At 23.0% G+C, this 17,006-nt stretch overlaps 1 protein-coding gene across 1 annotated transcript in view; it reads right to left on the bottom strand.

Annotated features, from left to right (window-relative positions):
- Positions 1–675: 675 nt before the first annotated feature.
- LOC112601734 (somatomedin-B and thrombospondin type-1 domain-containing protein) overlaps positions 676–17,006 on the bottom strand; it is an 86,402-nt gene continuing 70,071 nt past the window's right edge. Inside the window, exons 2-5 of the mRNA XM_025349492.1 lie at positions 16,491–16,682; positions 11,774–11,894; positions 4,014–4,090; positions 676–1,130 (exon numbers count right to left, since the gene is read on the bottom strand). Of these exons, the coding sequence (XP_025205277.1) occupies positions 916–1,130; positions 4,014–4,090; positions 11,774–11,894; positions 16,491–16,682 (605 nt within the window). The 3' untranslated portion in view covers positions 676–915. The remainder of the gene's footprint in view (positions 1,131–4,013; positions 4,091–11,773; positions 11,895–16,490; positions 16,683–17,006) is intronic.

Below are 17,006 nucleotides of genomic sequence, written 5' to 3' on the forward strand. Positions count from 1 at the left end.
GATATGTACGAATAATTATAGCAGCCAAAAAAAATGTAAGGATGTATCTGCCCGGAATATACACACATAATATGTATATCGTATTTATTATATAATGCATAATAGTATGATATAATATGATATAAGAAATTATCTATTTAAATTAATACAGTAATTTTTGTATTTTTGAAAAAATAAAATATTTTTTAAATAGTTTGATGTACTTATAATATTACATTTTTTTCAAAAATCTAATTTGTTACTACTTTTTAAAAGTTTTTAATTACGACTTAAAATAATAAGTAAAATACTTTTTAAAACCGTTGGTATATAATTATTAAGTATTGATAAGCATTTAAAGTTTGCATTGAGTAAAGTGGTAAGGTATTGGTATCCAGTAAAAATTATAGCCCACTCACCAAGAGTTTAAGCAATTATTAAAAAAATAAAACTACATTTATTCAGTGTTCAATTTTAAAATTAAAAATCTAACAAACCTTTTTTTTTAAGAAGAGGAATAGGTGCATAAATTTAGATTTATTTGTAAAGAAGAAGTGAAGCACTCAATTTTAATGGTTCACCCTGTATTTAAATATGTATTATACGGTCGTACAGAGTAGTATTATTGTTATTATACTAATTATTACGTTGTAGGTACACTATTCTTTTTTAAAAAAAAAAAAAAAAAAAACGTATACAGTATAAATACATACACAGACACACACATAAACATTATATACCTACACACATACGTATATGTATTTATACATGGAAGTATAACGACATGTATCCGAATTTGCTGTGGAAGTGTAGGGTAGTTGCAGTGAGGAAGAAAATTGACAGGGTGAGTGTGAATATGTATATTTGTATATAAAAAAAAATCAGAGGGGGTTTCGTATAATATATTTTATACTTAGGTGAGCAGCGACCGCTGGCTTATACGAATACGAACTGTGCTCCTTTTTTACACATCGGACACGAGTGCCCATCCTGTTGTCCAGCCGATTCGAGACGAACCCATTTGCCATGACAATGGGGCGCCGACAATACGGTCCATCTCGTCGCTCGATCCATTGTCCCATGACCCGGGCACCGGAACCCAAGCGACTGACGCATCACCTGTGTGTCACAGCGCACACACACACGTTCACCTGTGCGGGAAAACCGGAAACAAATAAAATACAGATATATAAAAAAAAAATACAATATTAACATAAAACTACCTGTAATATTGGCGCAAAAGACTTAGTCTCAAGCATCTCAGAATAAAATAGAACTGAATATTTTAGACTAACTAATTATTTTATAACATATCTTACCCCAGTGTATTTATGATAAACTAAAAAAATACTCATTGATAACGGTGTTTCGCGATTCCACATATAAGTACATATTCTTAATTTTTTATTCACACAGTTTTGCGCAATTTCATCTCACTTAGAAATGTTATTGGACATTTTATTTTAAAAGCAGTTTTAGATATCAAAATTATAGTTAATAATTATTCATAATAATGAATTAAACCAAATTACTATCATTTAATTTTTATCACCAATTGATTCTTGATAATAAGGGAAAAAATTTAAATAAACTTTCATAATTTTATTAAAAATAATGTTATATGGTTGTCAGTCGAAGGGTATAAATTCATTCGCAAATACGCTTAAAATTCCTCAGAACAGCAGAGTAATTTAAAGTTTCAATCTGACATATATTATATTAAAACGTAATTTCATTGGTACATGTAAAATATTATTATTACTATTATAATTATTGTATTTATATTTAAATTTATGTTTTTTACGTATTTTATACTTAAGTAAGGTTAGTTTCACATATTTAGTTTTAAAGTAGGTATATCAAGGTGTTTTTGTTAAATAACAATAAGATATAGATGCTATATACAAAATTGAAAATACGATGTGAACAATGAAACGGAAAACAATGTCTTTAACTTTAATATCTTCAGCAGCATCTCATTTCTTCAAAAATGTTTGTAAAATACAGTTAAAAGGAAACGGTTAAATAGAAATCGATTTAATTAAGTTTATATAATTTAAACATAATATGGCTCTGAAAATCTTACTAAGTATAAAAATTATTTACATGATATTAATAAAATGATATAAGAAGTTATTAGAACTAAAACTAATAAGTATTCGGTTTTATCATTAGGATTTGTATTAGTAATAATAATTAATAATGTACACTATCCGGTAACTAATAATATTAATGATATTAATAATGTAACTATTACACTTACTGACTGTAAGTGTTTATGTATATAATATTGCCTTTTACTCTAAATTTTCCTTTATATAGGTAATTTCGACAATACGTGGTAATAAAAAAACCTCTTTTATAATGGAAAAAAAAAAACATAAACTGTACATTTTATTGTTAAAATGTTAAAAAAAAAAAACTTTTCAAAGGAGGATATTATAGCAGTTTTAGTTGATTTTCATTGTAACAAAATTTTGAAATAACTCTAACAATAAGATGTTGTTTAATGTGTTTTTGAAGCATACACCTATATGGTATATAATCAAAATATAAGTTTGATTTTTTCTTGTCTTAAACATTGTGTTTATTCGTATATCTTAGTGGTATATGAGCTTGTTTTTATATTGAATTTCTAATTTTAATACTATTATTAAATCTATTTATATTTCATTTACATGTATTGGATTGAACGTTTGTTTTATTTCTTTATAAAATAGTGGTTTTATGTAGTCTTATATAGATAAATTATTATGACTAAAATTGTGCGTGTTATTTCATAAAAAATTAAGTTATGTTTAATGTGTAGCCTGTTACATTATTTTCTTATTTGGCTTCCGAAGGAACATTCAACCAACGTACTTCTTACTTTTTAGGAGGTCACTTTTACACAAAATAAACAAACTTAAGAGAAGAAAAATAGGTAAACTTTAAGATTTAAACTGTTATTTTAGTAAGAAAATATGTATAAATTTATTGATAGTTATATTATTAAAATAACTAATTAGGTACCTAAGTATATCAAATTATTTCTGAGTCCTGACATTTTTTATAGTAAAAATCTATTAAAAATTTGTAATAAAAAAGTCATATTTTATACTTATTTATTTGTTTTAAAAATAGTTTAATTGGGATTGTGTAAAACATATAATTATTTGTATAAAACATGCCTACTCGTATTATAGTGTTTAGTAATAAAACAAAAATAAATTGTTAATTATTTTATTCATGGTGTAAATTTCTCATAACATATATATTTTATGTAGGTATATGTAAATCTTTTTAACCGTTCTGTTTTAAATAAAAAATATAATGTATAGAAAACATCACTTAATTATTTGGTGTTATTTATTTTATACATATTATGTTGTAAATACTTTATGTATATTCGAAACAGATGTACAATAAATATATGTAAATACGGACAACTTATTTTTAATGATTATACAATTTAATTGATTATTTATTTATCATTATACTATAGCAAAGACGATTATCAAGCTCGAGTAAAAAAAAAAAAAAAATGATCAAAATAAAATGTTATAATTTATAAAAATAACGATTAACAATATGGTTCAAACAAAACTCGTTGCTGCAATCAACTATACAGCCTAAACTTAACGTAAAATCTGGTCCGTATAGGTAAGTTATAAAAGTAGATTATAATAATTATATATAGTCATAATATGATACCGGCAGTATGCGCGTAAAAAGATTCGAATCTCGTAAAATAAGCACGGTATTCGTTATTGTATTCAAGGTGTAAAGAAAACGATCAAATATTTATTTGTCGTGTATGAAAAACTAATTTTACGTAGTGCTGAGGTTCATATATTATATCACCATGACAGGTACAATATATACCTGACACCAGAACGGCGTGCGCGCCGGAGATCGGATATACGTTAGTATTATATATTTATACTGCAACATCCTACCTTAAGTTCATTTATTTTGTTCAACAAGTTCAGTAGTAAAGTAACAGTGAGAATTCGAGTGTAATTAGTTGGGATTTTAACGTAGTCGAGCCTTACCTTCTCTAAGCAAAGAGTATTCGGACACTTTTCTGCAGGCCTTGGTCGCTTTTATCACCTCGAAAAGAACACAGTACCTGAAACATACGCATTTAATAATTTTTATTCTGATATCAAACAGCGTCAATTTAGTATTCATTATATAATATATTTTATACTTTTGTAAATATAATTAGTTGGAACTGGAATTTTAATGGTTAGATTTGTGGAAATTTTAAGCGAACTTGATTTTTAATCATTTCAGTCGTTATGATATGAATCGTTAAGACTTTTGAATGATTTTAATTTATACATTTTATTATTAAAAAAAAAAAAGATGAATACAACATAGACCTTAAGTCTATTAAGGTAGCCATTTGAAAAGTATAAAAACTATGATAAAAAATAGAAAAAAATTTTACATGGTATTAATTGAATGCATAAACGATTCCTTAATGATTACAAACGAAAGAAAACTAAAACCAAAATGTTTGCTTGAAATATTTGCAAACAGTCAGTAGTGAATGATAAAATGATCATCTTGTCACATATCACATGTTGTGAATAAAAATATAATTTTCCTTCTCTGAAATATAATGTCAAAGTGACACCGGCTTATACCCATTGACCATTTTAACTATGAAATATGTCAATAAATATCACATTCGTAGTTTTCAGCTCTATCTTCACCTTTAAAATTATCATGATAATGATATTCATCGGTAGTGGAAGATATACTAGGTGTATAGGTATGTATAGTAGGTATGTGACACACGTCACATACTGACATATTACACATAATAATCTAGTCATGTTGTTGACATAATATATGTAAATATTATTATGATACCGGAGGATTTTCGGATCAGTTAATGCGATTTAAGAGTACTCAGTATAATGCCGTAGTGTATTATTATACATTTATGTATAAGCACAATAATCTATAATAATATACGTATTATATAATAATCGTTATGTTATGTAGATACATAGATAATTAAAATCACGTTTGGTATGTTGATTCTTTGCTTAAACAACTTTCGTAATGTTTATTATTAAAACTTTTCAAAGAATGCAATTTATGATAAACATTATTCATAGTATCGTGTGCATTATATTAAATCGTGATTTATCATTATCATCTCACGAAACAATCATTATCAATAAATGTAGTAATAATAACAATATAAAGTATTATAGTTTACGTTTTCAGTGTATATATACAATATGGAAGTTCGTACATAAAATTAAAGTTGATGAAAACGTAAATATACGCTATACAATTTTAAAAATGTTAAAAATGTATGTTCATAAAGTTAATATAATAATATTATAATCGTAATGGTTTATGACAAAATAATTAAATATAACTAAATTTGATTGTAAAAATTATACTTTCTGTCTTTATTAATCTTAATAAATAGTAATATTTATTAAAACAAATGAATATTTTAATCTTCACCATCTAAATTAAACTTTAAAGCTGTTCAAAAAAAAAAGTTATACATTTATTAATAATTCCAGTGAGGATCTGTTTATCAACAAACCTGTAAATAAATGATTTTATAATTTTGAATTTTGAATTTCTAAGTTTTATAGGGTATGTAATTTATTTGAGAATTGTTGTCAAGAAATAAATATACTATTTGTTATTTAGTATATAGTGCGGGAAATTAATTTCTATAGTTTTCATATTCTTTCAGAATACGAAGCTCTCTTTTCCCTTAAAAAATTGCATTACCTCAGTCCTTCTTATAGTATTAGGTATACATGATATATACTCAAAAATGCATTATTACAAAAACATATTTTACTTTTTGCTTATAATTATTACATTGTGTGTATATTCTTATTTTTTTATTTCATTTTTTTATGTTGTCTTAAATTTTAAATAATTTTTTCTTCAATATTATAATATGTGATTTATTTTTAAATTTAATAACACCTTATCTTCCATTTGATTTTTTTATTTACCTATTATATACTAAAATTTACATTAATACATAAATCTCTAGAGTAACTTAATATTGATTATTTTATGATGTAATATTTTAAAACTACATAAAAAAAGTAAAAATAATTGTCATCTTTGTCGATATTTACATTTTTGTCTACCTTACTCCAAATATTGGTTTATCGCATTCTTCATCGTTATATAGTATTAATTAATTAATTCTTTATAAATTTAATATTATAAATTATCAACCATTGTTTATTATCATATCTTGTCAAAATATATGTTCGTTAAGTATTCAATCTCAATTTTTATCTTTAAGATTTTGATAATAACCTTTCGTAATTTTCATTTTTTAGTATAAGTTTATCATAAAAATAAAATTTTTTTAAACAATTTATTAGTAAGTATTTACTATTTAACGTTATTTTTAAAATCGTGGTTAAGACTTAAGTGTAATACACCTATGTCCTATAATGTGTTAAACGATAAAGATAACACAGCATATTTTGAATGCATGACCCTGAATTTATTTAGATTTCTATGGCTATATTAAAAACTTAATATTGAACTTATTTCTGAAAAATAAAAATTTAAAAAAAATTAGCCAACTATGTACAGCAAAACTCTTTTTTTAAGTTAAATCCTCCTTTTTGCATAACTTTGACTTACGATACCACATCCAAGTTAAAAAGAAAAATTCTACGAAATAATAATACGGAATTTTATATAATTGTAGATAGACTATTAAAAAAAATACGTTATGTATAACATGTATATTGTATAAATTGAAACTTAAACTCACTTGAGTCTCATAAGTCCATTTTAAAAATGGTAAAATACTTAATGTTAATTTTTTTAAAAAATGTATTTAATTTATACTAAACTTAAAAAATAAGAAAAAAATTTGTTTTGCTGCCCATGTGTAAACATTTTTTTCAAAACTTTAAATTTTTCAAAAATAAATGTAGTATTAAATATTTTATGCAATGAAAAAAAAAAAAAAATATGAAATTCAGAGTCATGTTTTGGAAATATTTCGTGTTACCTTTATCGTTGAATATACTATTAAGAATTATTTAGTGTTAAGTATAAACAACAAATTAAATAGCTGTCACTTGCAACTTGCCAATTGCCGTCAATATAAATCCAACAATGTAACCTTGAAATTCGAAGTTCATGATTAAATTTAAATTTAAATTTTATATTTGATACATTTTTAAAACCAATGTTTAAAAATTATTTTAATTGAAAATTATAACATGTAAAAAGTACTAAATAGAATGTTACTTCTACTCACAAACAGTCGTTTTATAAATGAGATACAAAATCATAATACACCACTAATCTGAAGGCTATAGCACTGAAATGAGTGAATATCTGACGTCACTTGTATTGCTTTTTTTTCAAAATACATATTTAACAGTTTAAATTCGAGAGATTCTAGTCGAGATTTTAGTTAAACTATATAATAATTTATTTATCATTTTTAATTTCTATTTCTATAAGTTTGATTTAAATATTTTTATTGTGTGATACTATTATTTTTTATATTTAACAGAGTTATAAGTAGGTATATCTATTATTGCCCTAAATAATAACTCTGATTATACGTAAAAAAAAAATCTATTCATAAATCATGACTATTGTACATTCATAACTTTACGATCATATAAATAACAGTATTATTATAAATTATGATATGAAGTATATTCTTCACATATATTTTTAAATATATTTATCGTAAAATATAAACGAAAATAAAATACGATTTATGTGAGTTTAGTAAGGAGAAAATTACAGCAAGTAGCTATTTTATGAGATTGCATTCTTACATTGCTATTTTATAGTTATCTATAGTGTTCAGGTATATTATCCTGTATATAAGTCGAGCTCATAAAATTAAAAAAAAAAACTGTATGTTGATTTTTATATTTTTAATTTAAAAATATGTGCTGAGGTATTTATATATATTCTCTTTAAATATAATATTATTCATTGTGAATATAATCTTAATCTAAGTGAGAAATTAATTTAGGACATAGCCACTTAAAAATAAATAATTACAAGAAATTATATTCTATTATTCCTAGGGTTAAGTAATATAAATCACTAAAAAATAATTAAATACTTATGGTAGGTATTAATTTTTATAAATTATAATTTGTTTTTCATTATTTAAAAATTTTATTCACTTTTAAATAGGTACTATAAATGTATATCCAAATATTTTATAATATGAGGTTGAATAGATATCAGTTTTTATTCGTGAGAAGTATACTACAATTTCCAATTTGTCATTTCTTTCATGAACATTTTTTTTTTAAATTTTATATAAGAACCCTTTGCAGAACTTTCAATATTATGTGAAGCTTATAGAACATATTTTACTCCGTGCCCCATAAATACTAAACCACGTGTTTTGGACCAAAAATCTCGGCGCATAATGTTGACATTGCGTTGGAGTACTTTTTGTTAAGCTTGGTTTAAAAGGCCAGCTAAAAAAATACTCATATACCCATATACTTATATATTATGTATATTATATACATATTTTATTTTTTATCGCCTACTCAACTTTAGTATATATTCATCGTACATCATTCGCTATACTATATTAATTTCATGCATTGACTTGGGCACAAAAGCCCAGACATGTAAACAGCTTTTATCAACCGACAGCATTCATAACAAGTATCTATTGAAAAGGTCATCGACGCTTGTAATTTCCATGTGCACACATCACAACTTCTACATAACACGCGTACATATACAATATACTAACACACAAAGGTAGCTGCGATTGCCGACGAGTATCTACATTAATTAAAGACGTCCAAAACACATCATCTTTTTCTGAGGTTTTAATGAATTCTTTATATTGAAAATTCGTACACATAATGTGAAATATATACTGACAAGTGAAAATATATTACTTTAGTGTGGCACTATAAAAACATACTTTGATATTCAGAATATGTGTATATAATATATATATATATATATATATTATCATGATGTTGTATTGATTCACAAACTTGCGTTTAAAACACGAATTTTTAAATAATTTGTAGAAATATTTTATAAAGCCATCAAAATATAAATATCAATGATGATAATATTATAAGAATAAGTATGTTAAATTGTAGAAAAACAATTTATATTGTAATATTATATAGTTATCACCTGTCACTATTTTTATTTCTAAATACTCAAGTAATTTTTAAGTTTGATAAGAGCCACTAAAATAAAGTCACAAAAATCCCCATAACTGAGAGTATATTACACAACGTAGTTTCATATAATTTGAACACAGACACGTTTAACAGATAGTATACGGTTTATTTATTAGTATAATATTTTAGGCAATGCATTTCAGTGTTATTATTAAACGTAGTTGGTATAACAATATTTATATATATATATATATTATATTTCACTGTGTTTACGATATTCAATATTGCATCGTTGAGATGGCCAACGGGGTAACAATCATATTAACGCATAGTTACGGCACTTGGGACAAGGGAGGGTTAATTTACATACAGACAATTAATTAGACGTACAATATGATGTAATCAATCACAGGGTGGTTGGCCCTAATATACATAATTTATATATATATATATATATATATGATTATATCCTATATTGATTATAGATTTAGACGGATACGCGTGACCGTTTACAATATCAAATCAGAAAGCTATCTAATTTGTTTCAAGAGTTATTGTGTAATTTTTGAGATACGTTTGTTATAATTAAAATCATTTTAATAATTTAAGAGGTAAATTATCGTAACTACTTGATATATACTTTTAGTACCTTTCAGAAAACGCACGTGTATTATAATAATTAAATAATAATATTTGAGAATAATTTACGTGTTGAATTTATATTTATTTAAATATTAATATACTGGCTAATATTATTGAAAACTGATTGATATATCTAATTTAAATTTGAAAATTAGCAATAAATTATATTATAATTTTATATATTTATATAATATAGGTTATTACTGTATACATTATAATAATTGTATGTATAAATAAAAGTTCAAAAGACAAAAAATATTATATTTTAAATTCAATTAAATTAAAAAACGAAATAAATAATAAGTTGACAACTTTTTACGTTTTGGCTTATGTATGTAATATTAGTGATTTAAAATTAATTTTAAGCAAAGTAAATTTTTTAAAAATAAACTCAAATGTCAAGTACATATCATTTTCTTGAATATATTAATACTAAAAAACCACGGATTTCGTATAAAAATATATATAATAACAAATAAAAATAAGATGAAAATAAGTCTTCCAGCTATGAAATTAAAATAATTTCTGTAAACTGATATTTTTTATCATTCGGTTTTTAAATATTAATGAATTTGACCTACTTTTTGAAAACAAACTGATATCTGAGAAATAAAATAATATGTAATTTTAACACACCTAGGCTCATAATTTCATATGAAATATATTATAATTTTGAACTATTATTTATTAAAACTTCAAATTACTGAAAATATTTAATCATTTTATTTAAAATTTAACTTCAAATATTTTTATGTAATTTATATTTTAATGAAATGAATTTAACACAGGAGTAATTATTTGAAAATTTGCTTTAACGCTCGTATTTACAATACAAAAAAATATTACTTTTTAATTATTATATTATACGTTCATAACTTTTCAGGTAAAGTAATAAAGATATATTACTTTTATTGAATTTAGTGCCATTTATAGTTATTTATTTTTAGTTAAGTATATATGTTGTACAAGTATTTTATTTATCATTATTTACACTATGATACGATACAATAAGTTTAAATAATAAATATACGAAGTTAATAATATAATTCTATTTTTATTTTGTTATGTAAATATAATGTAATCCTATGTAAAATTCAATAAACTAAATTATTATAATTAGGATTTGAAGTAAAAGCTTAAGTAAAAAGTAATATTTTTCTATATATGCATAATGAATGCATAATTTTATATAATTTATGTTCATGTATTTTTTTTTTATAATTAAATTATTGCAATGTAGATACATTGACATGCTAATCATTGATTAATATTTATTAGAAATTATAAACTATATTATACAAACTACAATTATTGGATTTAATATTTAATGCGTAACGTCAAGACAAAGTTTTATTTGTATTTAATAATACATAGCCGTAAGTTTATTCAAGTTTATAATTTAATTATTTTTATATTAGTGACTCTAAAATTCTTAGAGGTCTATTTCTGCAGGTAATTAATATTTTTAGTAGTGTTACTCATAACAGATCATAAGTATGGAGTAGCCGAGCGGACTAAGGCGTTGATTGTGACGCATACCGTCGCCGGTTTGTATTTACGCAAAAAAAAAGTAAAGTGTTAGGGTATAAGAATGTTTAACGTCTTTGATAGTAATTTCACGACAAAGGTATGCCCAAAATTTAAATATTAACTATCCCAGGTTTTGTTACAATTATCTTCCTTGACTAGCCCCCCTATCTATATTACAGAGTATCTCTATATACCGTTGTCTCCCTTTAATTATGCATTCATTGAGCTTATATAATATATATGTTTAAAATATACAGGCAGACTCACACATGAAGATATTACAAAGCCATATTTATACATAAAACGCATATAAATATAAATTGTGTGAACCTAACAAACTCTCCAGTATGGCTATTGCTTATAGATTTAACCAAAATTAAATGCCCTTTTCTTCGTCCACATCAAGTTAAATATTTTGAGTTTTGGTTATTTTTTTAATGTATGTCAAATAATAACATTATAAATAATTGAATACTTACTCCTTTGAATCTAAATTGACTGGTTCTTTTGACAAGCGGTACTTTAAATTGTGACGTATATCTTGGGACTCATTACTCAAACGGTTGGATGCTAAAGATGCAGGCAGCAACATGGCGGTTTCTAAAAAGAAAAGGAAAATTGCTTAAATATAGATGGTTTTATTATACTTCACACAATATCATTACTTAATTACTCCGGTAAGTAGTGACTAGGGTTTAAAAAATATAAATTTAATAGGTACCTATCTTAAAAAAAAAAACCCACTAATAATACAGTTTTAATTTTTTTTATTAATTTATAATGCATGGCTATTATAATAATATGATATTAATTTTAAATATCTTTTACAGTAGGTATTATACTAAATATATAGTATAGTTATAATTTTCATCATAAAACAATTAACTTGATTAACAATGATTTACAAAAGTTAAATTAAATTAAATTGATTCTAGCTAACTTGTAATGGTTAATACACATGTACATTAGACATAAATTACATAGATTTAATTTATTAAATATAGTTATTTATAGAACTTCGGAAATTTAATTATGTTAATTTACTTAATAAATATAACTATACATTAATATGTATTGTTAGTAATTGCTTAAATAATATCGTTTGTTAGTTGTTATTTTAATTCGAATTGTTGTTATATTAATCGAACATAATTATTAGATTACCTATATATATATATATATATATATATATATATATATATATATAAATTAACATACAATAATTAGGATTAACCTGAAACATATGTCAGAATTTTTTATTCATATTAGAATGAAAATTTATTACTTAAGTTTTTACGAAAATGTATTCGTGTCATTTTATATCACGAAAAATATATTTAATTGGCACGTGATGTATTAGAAAATTAATATAATTAATAATCAAAACTTTATAAATTTGAATTTCTATGATAAAAATGGAATGGTTATTTTGGAACATAAAATAAATAATACCATTACTTATAAATTATGATTAGGTTATTAAATTAACATAATATATAGGTTATACATATATATCACTACATTAATTTATAACACATATTACGAGTAGTTGGAGATAAAAGAAAAATTTAACATAATATTATCTTCAACAGTTGTTTAAATTATAACGATTTTGTATATGAATATTGAAAATACTAATATCATTATTGTGTATTCCTTTAACACTATTTATAATCAATGATATTACTATTATAAGTATTAATAATATTTATTATGACATCAGGCATTCATATCTAGGATTGAGTCTTTCAATTTTTAAATCTACATTATACGTTAGATTTACTTAAATTATTCGTTTTAAAATGTTTATAAATATCAATCCGTTTTAATACGTTTATTTTGTATTATTTTATATTATATTGAAGAATAAATAATATCTAATGCATATTTCAGAGCATATTCACAATTATGTATTGCCATTCACGTAGCTGTTAAATAGTTTGTTAAATTTTTTTCTCCTTCACATTTATACTACCTAATGGCTAATACACATTATTAGAGTATTGTAATTTATCAACACTAATTGACAATTTTTCAAATTTTGTAAGTTTTTAAACATTGAACAATAATAATCTATAATATATTATTAATTATTTATTAGTTACTCATATAAAAGAATAATATATTTTAGAATTATATGGTTATGTTTATGGATTATATTATTTACCTTAGATTTCATAGATTATCACCAAATTGCAGTTTTTCGTTAGGTAAAGTTTATGTTTAATTAATGATCATTGACCGTTTGACTCTCGCTGACCTTTAAGGCTTTATATTAAGTCGTAGTTTCTAAATTATCTAAATCTCTTTCATCTTATTTACAGTGACTAGGGTCAAATATATTAGCTTTTATCACAAACGTTGTTTCAGTAATTAAGAGTGTTTCTGAATACAGTTAGTAAAGAAACTCTGGAGTATTATTACTGATGATATTATATTAACTATTCAAATTTTTAAATTAACTAATTACTCAATTAAAAACACATATAAATAGACGATAGGTTATCTAAATTAATTTAATATAGAATTATTAGTATCACTTATAGTAATTTTTAAATCTTAAATTAGAATATTAAAGACAATCAACTAAAGTTATAAAACTAAATTCTAGGTAAATATATACAACTAAAAATTAATCTAATAAAACAATAAAAAATAATAATGATACAGTTAGGTGTTTAGAGTATAAGTCTAGAAGATGAATAGTACATTGTATTTTAAGTTTTATTTATCTATTTAAAATCGACTATTGTCAATAAAGATTTAATTAATTGATTCAACTGCAATTTGTTATTATATATTTATATTTTCTATGCATAATTATTCAAAATACATTTTTTTTGGTGGTACATTTTTTAGTAATTTTTCGAATTGTGTGATCTCATATTATTTACGCTCAAGTGTCAAAACACTTTAATAGTTGTCATTAGATGAATATTATGATATACGTAAAAAAAAAAAATAAATGAAAATGTTAGTTTAAAAGATAACAAATACCTAATGTGAATAATATATAAAAATTAATCTTATAAATCTTATATTCTTTATGACTATAATAGTTTTAGTAATCTATGTTTTTATGACAAATAATAATAATAGTAATAAAAAAATATTATAAAACATGATATATCATTTACAAAATTTGCATTTAAAATTGAATACAATTTTATTTTACACAATTGTCAGTCAGTTTAAAGTTAAAGTGAATTTGTACACAATGTTTAATAAAAATGATACCCAAAGTAATGACAATAAATAATAGTAATATACACGAATACAATAAGTATATATGTATAGTGTATATTTAATATTTATACAACAAAACAATCTTGAAAACAGCCAAAACACAGATGTCTATAATTTTTAACAATGAATTATTACAATATTTTTTATTTTTTATTGCAATTGTTTCTTTCTTATCTTTTGTTTATATAAAAGGTGCTTGTGAATAATGAGCCTCGACTTTTTGCTTGATTAAAATATTTTCATGCCAACAGTCAGACAATAAATTAAACCGTTACTAAGGACTGTTATCTCCAAAAATGAACAAAAATTCTAAGAAAATATTACAAGGAGATGCATTTTACTTTTCATTTGATACGATTTATAAATATTTGTTATGGTTAAAATACAGTTGAGCAAGATAGTGATAGAAAATTGTATTTATTATTACCATGGAAGCACTAGGGTATGGTTACAGGGTCTTACAGGGATGTGAAATTTTGGAGTTATGCAAAACACAATAGAGAATTCGTATTAGTATAAACATTTACTAAAAATGATAAAAATGCGGATTTTTTTAGTAAAATTATTGTTTAAAAATTACGTAAACATGCTTTTAAGTTATAAAAATAGAAATTGTAATATACTTACACGTTTTGTAATTTGTCTTTAATATTTTTTTAATATTATTTAAACTTTGTTTTTGAAAAAGTATTTTATATTATTACTGTTTTATTAAAATATTGGTTAAAATAAGTCTAAAAATATACACTTTTTACATAATTACATAAAATTTTATACAAAATGTAAAAATTACAAAGCATTTTTTATACCTAGGTAAATATGCAATGATTATTTTCTTTAAACACATTGTTATTATAAATGGATTTTTTGATCTTATAACAATGGATATGTTTATAATATTACAGTTTTATATTGTTTTAATGTTTACATTTTATTGATGAATCTATAGTAAAATGAAAGCACAAAATAATTGCTATAATGCATAATATAAAATCGTTAATTAAAATGTATTTAAAATGCTAATCTTTTAGTTTTAAAATAATAACATTATAGTTATGAGCTAATATATTTATAATATACGAGTACATATACCATATAGAAATAACCACTATATATTATACTGACAATAATTAATTAATTTGATTTAATAAAATTATAATGAAACTCATTTTGTTATGTATTATGTTCCATTATATTTTTATAACAAACAATACAATTTAAAAACTTCATACTTTTTTTATTAATCATTCAGAAAAGATTAGCAAATTTAATTAATAGAATTATTTAAAAATAAATTGATGCATACATTTCTAAGTAAAGACTACTTTATTTTTACTCAATAATAAATAATTTTCAACTCTAAAAAAAAAAAAATAAATGGATACTTGAAGTCTTGTGATGAGAAATATCGTATATTTTGAAACGAAATCCCAAAAAGATTAAAGTATCATTTTGAACATAAACAATGTTGACCATTATTATTGGATCAATTTTTGACAAATTATTGTTGTCAAAAATAGAAAATAAAATACAATTTCACTTAGTTAAAATTAATTCGTACATTTAATATATTTTTCTATATTGATGACTTAAGATTTAATGTTTAGAAGTAAGTTATACTTATAGACATATTCAAATAATGTAATTATATAATTATACGATAGCGCGGCAATCAACGTATGCAATTTTATAGCATAAAAGACTGCTTGACGCCAAAGTGTATAATCGAGAAACAGCTAGGGGTACATAGTTTATTATTACATGTATAAAATAATTTTTGGTAACTTGCTATCCTTGTTATTATTAGACAATTATTGAAAGAAATAAGATAATAGTTTTATTATAACCGACATTAGATTTTGAGATTTTTTATAAACTATTGAAAGAACAATTTTTTTAATGTTTTAGAAAGTTTTACATTTTTAGAAAAAAAATAGTCAGTAAAAATACCTTTTAGCGCACTCCCGGGATAATTGGGACACCTAGTTCCCATGCACGCTCTTTTCTGCACCATCGAAGGACAATGTTTGCCACCATTTACTGGTGTCTTTATTACTTGTCTTTTTCTTGTCATCATGCCATTTCCGCATTCCGTATCACATTCACTCCATGATTCCCATTCTGACATCATACAATCAATCACTGGAAAATAAAAATTAGTTTTTTTACATTTTATTTTAAAATTTTTGGACATACAAACATTTTTCCTTTCATAATAAGTATTATGTAATATATACAATACATAATTAATAAGTATGACATTTTGTTATTCAGTTAATTTTCTAGTGTGTTGTATGTAAATCATTCAAGTAATAAAATAAGTTAATTGAACAGAGTTAGACATTAAAATATATTTAATTTCTGCGGTCAAAATTCTTAAAAATAATGAGTATTTTTGAGTTTTATTAACAAGATTTACGATATATCTTATAAAAAGAATAAAAAAGCTTGTTAAAAAAAAAATAT

This window comes from Melanaphis sacchari, unplaced genomic scaffold (assembly GCF_002803265.2).
Source record: "Melanaphis sacchari strain LSU unplaced genomic scaffold, SCAv2.0 Contig7_pilon_pilon, whole genome shotgun sequence".
Taxonomy (NCBI): Eukaryota; Metazoa; Arthropoda; class Insecta; order Hemiptera; family Aphididae; genus Melanaphis; species Melanaphis sacchari.